At 46.3% G+C, this 12,077-nt stretch overlaps 2 protein-coding genes across 2 annotated transcripts in view; one reads left to right on the top strand and one right to left on the bottom strand.

The window, feature by feature from the left end:
* LOC137893544 (pleckstrin homology domain-containing family A member 7-like) overlaps nt 1-8,872 on the top strand; it is a 44,736-nt gene extending 35,864 nt beyond the window's left edge. Inside the window, exons 14-28 of the mRNA XM_068738954.1 lie at nt 640-693; nt 1,765-1,830; nt 2,638-2,718; nt 3,002-3,151; nt 3,258-3,359; nt 3,629-3,740; nt 3,884-4,014; nt 4,087-4,281; nt 4,408-4,504; nt 4,627-4,709; nt 4,830-5,039; nt 7,443-7,613; nt 7,715-7,848; nt 7,963-8,096; nt 8,363-8,872. Of these exons, the coding sequence (XP_068595055.1) occupies nt 640-693; nt 1,765-1,830; nt 2,638-2,718; nt 3,002-3,151; nt 3,258-3,359; nt 3,629-3,740; nt 3,884-4,014; nt 4,087-4,281; nt 4,408-4,504; nt 4,627-4,709; nt 4,830-5,039; nt 7,443-7,613; nt 7,715-7,848; nt 7,963-8,096; nt 8,363-8,385 (1,743 nt within the window). The 3' untranslated portion in view covers nt 8,386-8,872. The remainder of the gene's footprint in view (nt 1-639; nt 694-1,764; nt 1,831-2,637; nt 2,719-3,001; nt 3,152-3,257; nt 3,360-3,628; nt 3,741-3,883; nt 4,015-4,086; nt 4,282-4,407; nt 4,505-4,626; nt 4,710-4,829; nt 5,040-7,442; nt 7,614-7,714; nt 7,849-7,962; nt 8,097-8,362) is intronic.
* Nucleotides 8,873-9,058: 186 nt separating this feature from the next.
* c5h11orf58 (chromosome 5 C11orf58 homolog) lies at nt 9,059-11,331 on the bottom strand. Its single transcript, XM_068738955.1, has 5 exons — nt 11,186-11,331; nt 10,511-10,591; nt 10,285-10,345; nt 9,979-10,088; nt 9,059-9,528 (listed from the first exon to the last, which is right to left on the bottom strand). The coding sequence occupies exons 1-5, from the start codon at nt 11,237-11,239 to the stop codon at nt 9,337-9,339; spliced, it is 498 nt and encodes a 165-aa protein (XP_068595056.1). The 5' UTR covers nt 11,240-11,331; the 3' UTR covers nt 9,059-9,336.
* Nucleotides 11,332-12,077: the final 746 nt, after the last annotated feature.

Here is a 12,077-nt window from a genome sequence, read left to right as displayed (position 1 = left end):
GGTTTTAGCCGCTTTCCTGTTGGAGCCTCCTGCCGTTTCCGTTAAAGCGCACCGTGACGTTCCTTACAGGCATCGTTGTCCTCAGATGACGGATTCTAATCTTTCTGAGGATGCATTAGTTTCCATCCCACCGCACACACATAGATTAAACACCTGGCAACGCATATCAGTGGGAACCTCTACCCAGCAGCCCCCATTCCCTAGCGGTGTGACGTTGGTGCGTCGTTGGGCATGGCTCATCCGGCAGCGCTCCCAGAACCATCTTCCTGTTTCTCCGTTTCCATGCCGTGCTTCGAGTGATGCCGTTCGTAGCATGCTCTGCTAACGCTCCGCGGCCTACATGCCTTCCCTTGCTTTGGCTCAACCAAAGTGGAGGTCTTTTTGGTTGTCGTGGCGCTTTCCTTTTTCTTTGGCCATACCATAATAATTCTGTCTCCTGCTGAGCTGGATCGAAGCGGAATTCGCTTCAAGGTGTGTCTCGTGAATCTGCAGTGTTTTGTTTGTTTGTTTGTTTGTGCATGTTGGCAGACACATGCACACGTATGTCACGTGATCCGATGGCTCGTGCCTGAAGCTTAGATTCACATACGGTCATTTGTTAAAGCAGGAATCCCTCCTCACCTGTCCTCCACCCTGCAGGCTGACGACACCTACGTGCAGCTGAAGAAGGACATGAAGTATTTCGACCTGAAGGTAAGACACGGCGCCGGACGGGTTCGACCCGATCCCTGTCGGGTCGTTGGTCTTCTATTTGCCTCCAGGTTGATTCGAGGCTCGTCCAGCTCCAACGAGCGCGCCGGTGCTTCCAACCGGTTCTAACACGTAACACTGACAACTAGAGATCAATAACCTTTAGACGTTGAACGCTGTGTGGTTTCAGAAGCATCTCACACACGCTGGCTGCCACGTTGTGACTGCGGTTCTGTGTCTTTCTTGGTTTTGACTCGCAGATCAGAGCTCTAGAGCCCCTGATCCTCGCAGTTCACAGTTTACTACTGCACTGCACTGCTGGGCCTCTCAGGCCTCTAATCAACGTAAGCTGTGTGTGTGTGTGTGTGTGTGTGTGTGTGTGTGTGAGAGAGAGAGAGAGTGTGTGTGTGTGAGAGTGTGTGTGTGATGAGACAGTCCGTGTTCTGGTCCATCCCACTGCTTGCATCACTGCATTCAGCTTGAATGGCATCATGTCTTCTGTCCACGTGACCCTTGACCTTTCCCCTGTGCCTTGCGGTAATGGTTGCTATGGTGATGCTTCCCAGGCATGGGATGGCTCGGCAGTGCATGTGGCCCGGTGGTTGAAAAGCCAGCTGCTTCTACCATCGTCTCTGAGACGCTGCGCCTCCTACACAATAACACAGGGCTCAGCTTAGCGCCTCCTTCCTCCTTCCTCCTTCCTCCTTCCTCACCGGATATTAGTGAAATTTAGTGATGGATTCGGAGCTTGGAATTAATCCCAGTCAATCTGAACGGGATCATCTGAACTCAAACCCACCAGAGTTTTGTCCTTGCTCTTGTGATATACTAGAGAAATACTATACTGGAGAAATGAACTTGTTCGGGCCTTCAAAGTGTCCGTAGCCGTCATGGCCAAATCTGACTTGTGTTGCACACAAGGCGGAGCGAACGTGCCACAGCCTCCTAATATTGCGGTTTGTAGCTGGACTCTGTGTTCTGTATTCTGTCGCTGTCAGCGCCGCTGCACCGACGTTCACGTTTGACTTTCCTGCTTAACTAACATTCAGAAATGTGTGTCTTTGCTGTTTCTAGGTAGCAGGAAGTCAGACGCTGAAGGAGACGGGGAAACCTGTCAAGGTTGCTGAAAGTGACGCGGATGTAAGTCGAAGATTTGTATCCAGGTTTATCTTCCTGCTTGTTTTTAGGGAGCAAACAAGAATTTAGAATTTTTAGGAATATGGATTTTGCAGACGAGGTGTGGGAGGATGTGCTGCACCGGCGTCCTGAGCTGGATGCCGAAGCTCCGGAGAGGTCGTCTGACTCCCACGTTGATTTTCCTCGGCTTCTAGTGCAACACTTTGAACAATTTATGAGATTGTTGCTTGCAATGAATATTTGATTAGATCCAACAACAACGTTGCAGTGGAGACAAAACCCGTCTTAATAATTAATTTGAAGGCGTATAAAAGGAATCCCCGAGTGTAAAAAAAATGACGCAGATGAGCAGTGTTATTGCATAAATGTAGTCGCTGCTGCGCCACGGGACGTCACGGCGACCCAACCTTTGTCTTGAGGCTTGTAGGGTTTGATCTGTGATTAATTACAGAAGATTAACTTTGACGCTGAAATTAAAAGGGTCAGGTGGGTTGAACCCACTCGTGGTAATTATACCCAAATGTGTCCAGGGGACTGAATACTGAGTGTACCATCCTACACAGATGAGTTGAAGCCTCTGAATGCAGTTCACACACGCACACACACACACACACGTACAAACACGCGACGTAGATTCAGACAGAAAACGAGCTGCACGTCGGCATTGATCTGCTGCTGCAAAGCCAATTTTGAGAAGCAGTTAAGTAAAAGGCGTATGACTCGAGGTCGACACAAAGACACACACTAGAATAGATTCTCTATCTGTGAGGCCATGTGGGTCCAAGTCTCTCCCTCTGTCACCCCCTGCAGGTCAAGTTGAGTCGCTTGTGTGAGCAGGACAAGATCCTCAAGGATCTGGAGGGGAGGATCAGTTCTCTGAAAGAGGACAAGGTATGGCCCGCTAGTTATGCATCTTCTGAATCAATCATTCCACTATGAAAAGCCATAATGGCGAATATCCGACCTGCCCAGAATCATGCAGAATCTGAACTGAACGCCTGAGGTCCGGTAGAAATGTTTAAAGATTTTAATATAATCCAGTATGTGCATAAAAGCCTCAGATGTTTGATGCTGGCTGAACGAACACGCTGCCCCCTGGAGACGTGTAGCGTGAACGTACTAGCTGCTGGATGGTCCACGTTTATAGTCGCCTCCGTGACTCCTCCCCTTTCAGGACAAACTGGAGAGTGTCCTGGATCTGTCCCACCAGCAGATGGAGCAGTACCAGCAGCAGCCCGCCCACGCCCAGAAGATCGCCTTCCAGCAAAAGCTGCTGCAAGAAGACCTGGTGACCATTTGGGCCCAGATATCACGCCTGTCCACCGTACGTATGCCGGGACTGCGTCGCACCCAATAAAGATGGACGCCTGTTTGCGTGCAGATGGACGCCTGTTTGTGTGTCCTGCAGACTGTGATGTGTTTGCGTGCAGGAGATGCTGCTCGCCTGGGATGAGTACGGGAGGCTGGAGAGGTCCTTGGAACAGCTGAGGATGGCACTGCAGGCCCACATGAACCAAAGCCCCGCCTCTCAGGTGAGACCTGCTGTTTCAGCTCCAGAAAGCTCCGCCTCCGAACAGATCAGGAACAACACCTACCTTTACCTGCAGGATCTGTGGTTTTTGTTCGGTCTGGTTTGGGTACTGCATTTACCAGAGTACTCTGGTTAATGCAGTACTCTGGGAAGATTTCTGCCAGGGTTGCCTGTAAGCAAAAATTACAGACAAATTGTATTACATTTTTAAAAGCTGAACAAATTCAGAAGTGGAACGCATTGAATAAAATTTGATGTTAAATTCTGCAGCAAGAAAAAAGCGAGATGAAACGTGAGCTGTGGAGGATCGAGGATGTGATGGCAGGACTGAGTGCCAACAAAGCCAACTACAAGATCACCATCGACTCGGTCCAGAACCCAGGTTGGTAACCATGGCAACTTGGCATATATTACCCATTTATTTCAGTTATTTATCTCATTTCAGTTTGGAGTCTTCAGGAGAGTCTTTAATTTGTGTGACTGTAGGTCGTTTTTTCACTTTTGTACTTTCAAACGTCCCACCAGATAGGAAATTAGTGCCTTCGGTTTCGGACCCGGCAGTGCCTTCTTACAGCCCGGAGGTTCAGCCCCCTCCCCGCACCGCCATCCCCCGATTCCTCTCCCACACTTTGCCTCACAGCGGCGTGCCAACGGGGGTGAGTGTTCAGTTTGAGGAGTTACAGCTGGATTTGATCAGAAGATCCTTTTTGACCTGCGTTACCGTGCAGGCTGAGGACATTGCCCCTCCCAGGCCGCCGCTGCCTCGCCTCTACGACTACGAGGAGACGCCCCCTGTGGTGCCCCCTCTCCCTAAAGAGGCGTCGGTAATCCGCCATACGTCAGTGCGTGGGCTGAAACGCCAATCGGATGAGAGGAGGAGGGACCGGGATATCGGGCAATACGGCGTCAATGGAGACTGTAAGGTATTTATCACCGCCGAAAATCAACTGTCTTTTTTTTGGAACGAAGTTCTAGTGACTCACATTTCACTTGCAGGTATTTCGTTCTCCTGGGTTTTATTTTTATATTCTGTTTCTGGCTGCTTTCAGGCCGACTTGCGGTCCTACTTAAGCGAACCAGAACTTCCCGGAACAAGCCACCACTGCGCCGGGTCTGACGTGGACTACCAGTATTTCCAGAACAAAGGTAACAGACTTTAATGTTTACTTCCCTCAACTCAAAGATCAACATTGTCATTCATATTATTTTTTATATTTCTTATCAGAAACAAACTGATGCTGATTTGTTGTTGTTGTTGATTCTGTCAGGCTCCTCATCCCAACAGAACCAGTCCATCTCTATCGAGTCCTACGTCACCCTGAGGAGAGGCCCCGGGAGCTCCGAAGCCAGGGTGAGTCGGGGGGGAAATGTTCAGGGTGTCTAATCCCGGATTCATTGAACGTTGTGTTTTAATCTCCCTCTTTTCCATCCTTTCCTGTATCCATGTCTCTATATTCTGTCTTTCCTCCAGCCGGAGCGACCCAAGAGTGCCTTGGAGCGTCTGTCGTCCCCCACAGAAGCCCCCCAACTCCAGAGCAGTCAGCCCCGAGGGCGGATGACTGCGGAGGAGCAGCTGGAGCGGATGAAGCGCCACCAGAGGGCGCTAGTCCGCGAGCGCAAGAGGCACCTCAGCCAGGGCGCCACCTCCATCTCCAGGCTGCCCTCAGATCCTCCGGCCCCCGTATGTTACCCCCCGCCCCCGTGCAGCGGCAGCAGACACAGGGAACACCAGCACCACCGCTGCTGCGGTGCAGCCCTGCAGCCCCCAGCCACTTAATAGCCTAGCAGGAATGCTAACACGCTGGTGCTTTCCGCCTTGTGTAATCAGTGGTTGTTGACATTAGCCGTTAGCACTAACAAGCTAAAAGGGCAGGACTGACCGCGGCTGGCTAGCTTTGGATGCTTTAAGAACCGTTGGAGAGGGGTTTATGGGTTTGGACTGGGACAGTGTCGCTCCCTGTTTACTTAATTTTATTTTTTAACGTTTCAGGGGTCACTTCAGCCCCTCGTGCCCCCCCCCCCCCCTCCCGGGATCTCACTGACACAATTCTGAATGTAAATCCATGAGAAAACAGGAATGAACGGCATCCGTCTGCCTTCTTTTCTCCGTTTCTCCCATCAAGTAGAGATGAACATCCACATATGTGTACTTGTACACTTTTATTTATTTACTGAGCAATATTTTCAGTATACAGTTGTACAGGTATATTTTCTAGAGCTTTGATATATAGAGGGAATGTTTGGGGGAAGGAAAAGTGCGTATTCAGGTGTTCGAAATGCAGAGAGAGACACTAGCGGCAATTATCGTGATCACGCATCCCTTCTTCTTTGAAATGAAATCCAAGTGCCTTGTTTCGCTGATGATTTTCTTTCCCAGATTTGCTTTGATTATAATCGCTGGCGCTCAGAATCTGACGCAGTAGTGAATTCAGTCAGGACTGAGTTTTACCCTGCAGGAATACTTTGACATTCGAACTAGATGCTCTAGCTTTGTCCTTAGCTTTAGTGGAGAATGCTAACAGCACTAACACGCATGGGTGAAAACAGTAATCGTTGGATTTTAAATGTCAAAGTCTTCCATCGAGAGAACAAATACTAACGACCAGTTTATTGTGATTTCAGACTAACACTTAGACTACATCTCCCACAAGTCCTTGCAACCACCTGTCCCTGTATCTGAGCAATACATGTCGTGAAATCTGCTGCTACATCCTCACTATAAAAAAAAACACCACCACCATTTACTGAGTTTACATCCCCGTTTTCCTCTTCAGCTGGGTTTTATGGTTTTGACAGTGGTTGATTTTTGCCAGAACTAAAGTGGTGAATCGAGTTTGCACGCACACCCGAGTGCTTTTCAGTGGCCTATGCTGTGCTGTTTTATGCATCGTAATAATAAAGGACGGCTTCAAGCAACCGGGCTGCAATGCAATAGAAAAATAACAAGATCGTGTGCAGCTGTGTCGTGGGAAATCCACTTGGAAAGTAAGAGCAGAGTCGTTTTTTTATTCCATTTAAATTGTTCCACCAATAACGTGGTGGAAAGGTCTTCATCAAATAACGCAGAATAACTAGAGACAGCAATGGTTTGTCCTGTTGAGGCGATCAATCATCGACTGTCCTCTTGGACACTAACAGTCATGCTGTCTGTACGCCGACATTCGTCCGTGATGCTGCTGTATGTTTTTGGGCCATATTGCTTTTGATCCTTCCACAGATATGTAGAATACATAAAACCAGAGAGAAAATAGTTCCAGGAAGTTGCTCCGACGATATAGCGGAGAAACTTAAGACATCTCTTGCTAATCGTCACCTAGCTCTGTGCGATTCTCCCCGTTTATTTTTGATCATGTAGAGATTTGCACTCGCCAATAAAGAGTTTCTTGCTCCTGCTCCCTGGCTGTGTTCTTCCTAATCCTGGTGGGGGGGTTTCATGAATCTGTATCTGCATGGTTCTCTTTCTTTCTATCCTTCTGGTGTGCGATCAAATCCCCCTGAGCTCAACGAGGCATGTGAACAACGACCGCTCAGATCCTGCTGCCGGCTGCTGGAGTCAGTAGGAAGGATGCATGTGTGGCTTTAACGCTCCGTGGATGATTACTCACAAGTACCCCTCACCGCACACACACACACACACACATACACGCACGCAAGCACACGTAAACAAGAGTCAGAGTATTTTTATAGATGCAGGAGTGTGAGGCGGGGAGGATGTGGCATGTGTGTAATCCCAGAAACACGGACGAATCGCCTTCCTGGGTTTGCTCGGTGGTAATCGTACTAAAAATCATCCTTTGAAGTTATTCCAGGAACACACTCTTGTCTCCTCTACCTGAGGCCCCCACTCACAGGAGACAATATTTAACCCCTCGGTTACATCAGATTATCCTTTTCTTCTTAACGTCAGTGAACGCTACTGTAACTTTACTGTCGATTATTTTGTCACCAGAACTTTTGCTTGAGGATTGTCTGAGGACAGTAAGATGCCCATAAGATAAAAACATAACATCAGGATAAAGATAGTAAATCAGGATGAAGACAACCAGCAAACGCACGGTTTAACCCTGATTCCTCACCTGGCGAGGTGTTTGATTGGAGGGAGGAGCGACTTCGGGCGGAGGGTCAGAGTGACGATGGATGGAGCAAAGCCAAAGAGAGTGGAAGGACCCAGTCGGATGAGCGGCTGACGACGGCGGCCGGCATGCGGGAGATAGACGTGGAGCCTCTGGACTACGACCTGGACATCAGCCGAGAGGTAGACGGGGGGGGGGGGGGGAAGCCGGAACAAGTAGGGAGTCGGCTCGAAGAAGATCCGATCAGCACGTCTGTTCTGACTCCTGTCTCCTCCACCTGCAGCTGTCCAAACCGCAGAAGGTTCCCATCCCGGAGCGCTACGTGGAGTCCGACTCCGAGGAGCCTCTGAGCCCGGAGGAGCTGGAGGAGCGGTCCCGCCGGGCCGAACGCATCAAGAACATCCTGGCCCGATCCAGGTAGATGGCTCAGAAATGACGCCTCTGTCTATTTGTGGCTGTGTTGGCGCGCATCTTTAACGCGTCGTGTGCTGAACACATTCGTGATGTCATACATTGGTGTCCCTTTAACAGTGTTCAGAACCGACAGACGTCTTCACCGCTGGACTTCAGCGAGCTCGACTCGGCTCTGCAGCAGCAGGAGAGGATCATGAACGCGTCCCACGCACTGGCCTCCGAAGCCTCACGCAAGAGCAAACTGGTCGCAGGTTAATTCACACCATGAGCGTAACGCACCCAGCAGCCCTCCGCCTACACAATCCTGACCTCCACACAAATGTTTTATGTCATAACTTCCCAGGAATAGAGCAGCCAGTCACCGCTCCTTTTGAAATCTCCTAGAAGCACATTCACATCTAAGTGGAGCATTAGATATTGGCGTTATCTGCAGGCGCAGCCTTTAAATTGAAGATTGTTGGTACCGGTGGTTTGTGTCGGGACCCATTTGGTGCTGATGATGTTTTCCTCTCCTCAGCTAAAGCTGCTGCTCAGTGCTGACCCGACCCACGGAGCAGACTCACGGACCAATGGAAGTATGTATTCGTTCTGCCAGTTAATTCAGAAGGAAACAGTCTCACTTTTTACAATACAGAACAAAACACGCATTAAAGTTTTATGATTCTTTGTTTTGGAATAGGATCTTTTTTTTTTTGCTTCCGCTTTTATGCAGTTAAGACAAGATAATTTATAACATGAGTGAATTGCTTTTTTATTCAGTTACCTGCTTTGCCTTTTGCCTTTTTGGTCTGTATGTTTCTAGTCAAAATGAATAGTGCTCAGATTAGATTAGGAATATTTTCACATGAATCATTTATTTATTACATTGTTTTGGCTGTAAGTGCCTGATTTCAACATGCTTGTATCATGAACACGGTCCTGTCAATCAACTCAAATCCATCACAGTATGAATTATAAAGATAAAAATAAATCTTACTTTGAACAACTTTAACGATTGTTTCATTTAAATACAATGATCCATTCTTTCTAAAACGTAACCCGCGTCTCAGTCTGCACACAATGATTGATCACACAACGGAGTAAAACCTATCGCTTAATAAATAAATGTTGAGGTGGATTCTCACATCGAACTGTTTCCCGGCTCTGTTAAAGGAAAACATTAAAACTGATTTTCTTTATTGGATATCAAATGAGAACTCACAAAACATACCTCTGACAACAACACAGAAGACTTTTATTTTACTTTTGATCCTCGGTGGAGTGCAACCAATTTAGCTAATTTCAAGTAAAATGTTTGAAAAAAAAAAAACTTTAGTGAAACGTTAAAAAAAAAAAAAAAAAAGCACCACAGGATGACACCATTTATTTATTTTCTTTGCATCTGTGGAGAATTTCTACACAGACGGGTCAAATATGATTTGGGGTCACACTTCAAGGAAAGTCAAAATGTACAAATTTGAGATTACAAAAGTCTAACTCCGGCCTGGACGCCTACGTCGACTTTACGAAGGTCATTTTGTAGCCGTGGTTCTGATCACCGTGACTGTCCGAGTCAGCTTCGGCCGGGTCTGAGCTCCGTTCCTTTGGCTCGGGATCGCAGCCTTCCCTCTCGTCCTGCGTGGGTTCTTTCTCTTCGGTGGACTCCGGTTCTCCGACCTCTGGTGGGGACGGAAGCTCCTCTGGCTGTGGATGAGAACGCAAAAATGAATTGTGATGTTTTTGTTTCTCTGACATCACAAATTAAAAAGATTATCCCTGCAATTTGGTGAAAATCGACACAGCCCTTCCGGTGGATTTGGATGTTGTCATTTCCTTGGAGAATTTGTGATTTTAATAAAGGTGATGTTGTGACATCTTTGTTGGCAGAAGTTTTCCTTTTTGAGTATTATTTACATGTGAAGAGGATATCTATTGTTTCTAGCTGTACTCTTCTCTGCAAACAATTCAATAAAGAAAAGACGAAGAGTTTTGCTGCTTCGTTTTATTATCTGTATGATAAAAGCCACATAAATGAACTTTCCTTGAAGGCTATGACTAATTCTGACTTAATTATTAATTCAATTTAATAAAATGACATGAGCTTTTATTTTTAGCCCAGGGTAATTTCCCGGTTAGGGTGTGACTGGTCCTCACCTCACTGAAACCCAGGCCACAGTGTCTCCGATTCCGACCAGAGAGCTTGCCATCCATGCTTTGATGGTACTGCATCTCTAACTGATCGTTCATCTTCTTATCTTCCTGCCCTGCAGAGGATACACCAGTAACAGCAAGCACACCCAGCCAAAACAGGCCTATCCATGCATGGATAGATCTGCGCAGTGGGGAAGTCAGGTTAACTACACTGGATTGACTGCACCACAGAAAAGTATCAAAGGGACAGCAGCCCATGACATAACAGAATGAATACAGTATGCTATGAAATTAAACGAAGCATCTCACCACTGCGGAATTGGGATGTTGACTTGTGGTCACCAATGACGAGGCGTCCAGAGCGTTCTTTCTTTTAAAAAAGAAAATCACATTTTCTTCTCAATATTTTAAAGTGACGGAGGCAAGTAAAACAACGCCTAGGTTTAATTGATCTTTTATGCTTTGGATTCAGGGGCCACAGTGGTGTGAACTAATAAACAACCAAAGTTAGTGAGCAATGATCCACAGAACTAACCTTCCCAGCGCCCATCAAACGTAAAAACTTCTGCTTCCTTTCGTTGCTTCCCAGATCAGCTGATTCCCACTGGGACCCGTCCTGACGAATAAAAAGCTTGTCATCATAAACTCCCACACAATCAGAAAAAAAACATCACACTCAGAGACATCTACTTCTTAGTAAAAAGGCTAGCCATCCCTTTACACTGTGGTTGAATTAGATGCTTGATTTACATCAAAGAACACTAATATTATTAACCAAAAATGAGGCAAGTATATGGTTATAAAACGTAAAGAGCAGAATATAAAAGCTGAGCAACATGTCTAACCCTAACTTGTTATTTTCACAGATTTACATTAAATGTGATCATAAGTTTGGTACGAAACTAAAAACAAGTGCGACACATGCTGGGCAAAAATAACGGCCAACACTGTCAAACGTAACGCCGGTGCAGAACACGGACTCACAATTACATCTACTACAACATAGGACGATGTGTGCAATGTTCTGTACAAATGTGTTTTCAATAATGCTGAAAGGTTCAGTAAATTCTGTCCGGACTGCATCTAAAAACATTCGGATTTCAAGTCTACGCTGCATATGGTTTAGCAAACAGGCTAACGCGAAGCTAACGTCGGGCAACTATTTAACACGTTTCGTCCACGGTTAACGTCTAGACTTCATTTTACTCACATCACTTGAAGACGCTGGACGTTTTGTTCCATGTTTGTCATCTGGAGAACTCATTTTGGTCAAAAACGTTAATAATTGATCACTAAAATATCATCACACTTAGGAGGGGCTTGCTACTTATGTCAACAAGCTTTCGTGTCGTCACTTCCGGTTCCAATTTCTTCTTCGTTTGCGTTTGGTTTCACTGTAATTAACTCTGCTGCCTCTTATTGGTGGATCGTGTTACACCACCTGTCCCACAGAAAACATTATGGGAACAAGGCAACGAGAACAAAACAGAAGTCTGGTCAATTTCTAGACAGATTAATGCAGAGGGTTGCGGATGGAATGCCATCCGGTGTAAAATGTTGCCAGAATTAAGCATGCAATCGACTAGAAGGTTGATTTACTGTGGTGACTACTGAAGGGACAAGCCGAAAGATGAAGAAGAAAATCATCGATTAATTGTATGTAGCTGCGTATCAACAATGCATTATTGCGCTGATGCACCAGTAAAAAAAAAAAAAAAAAAAAAAAAACACACACACACACACATTGAAAAAGACACAACATCTAAAAATAACTTTCCGCATGGATTTTCCTCAGTCAAATGTCTTCCTGCAAATTTAGAATCAAGGCCAATAACAACATTTTTTATTTATTTGACATGTAATGTGGGTGAATTTGTGAGCGTCCATGGTTGTGTGTCTCTTATGTTGTCGTGCGCTGATGAACTGTGGTAGCCCGAATCCTCTCCTCCAGCTGGGATAGGCTTCAGCCCCCGAGACCCTGCAAATTATGAGGGATGCCGTATAATTCTGAAGTGGGGAATAATTCTATTCGAGCTCTATTCTTCATATTCTACTTTTATTTTAATTATTCTCATTAACTTACTTTTAGTTACTTCTTTTAA

The sequence above is a fragment of the Brachionichthys hirsutus genome, chromosome 5 (genome assembly GCF_040956055.1).
Source record: "Brachionichthys hirsutus isolate HB-005 chromosome 5, CSIRO-AGI_Bhir_v1, whole genome shotgun sequence".
NCBI lineage: Eukaryota > Metazoa > Chordata > Actinopteri > Lophiiformes > Brachionichthyidae > Brachionichthys > Brachionichthys hirsutus.
The sequence above is the reverse complement of the archived record's forward strand: the minus strand, read 5'-3'. Positions and strand labels throughout refer to the sequence as shown.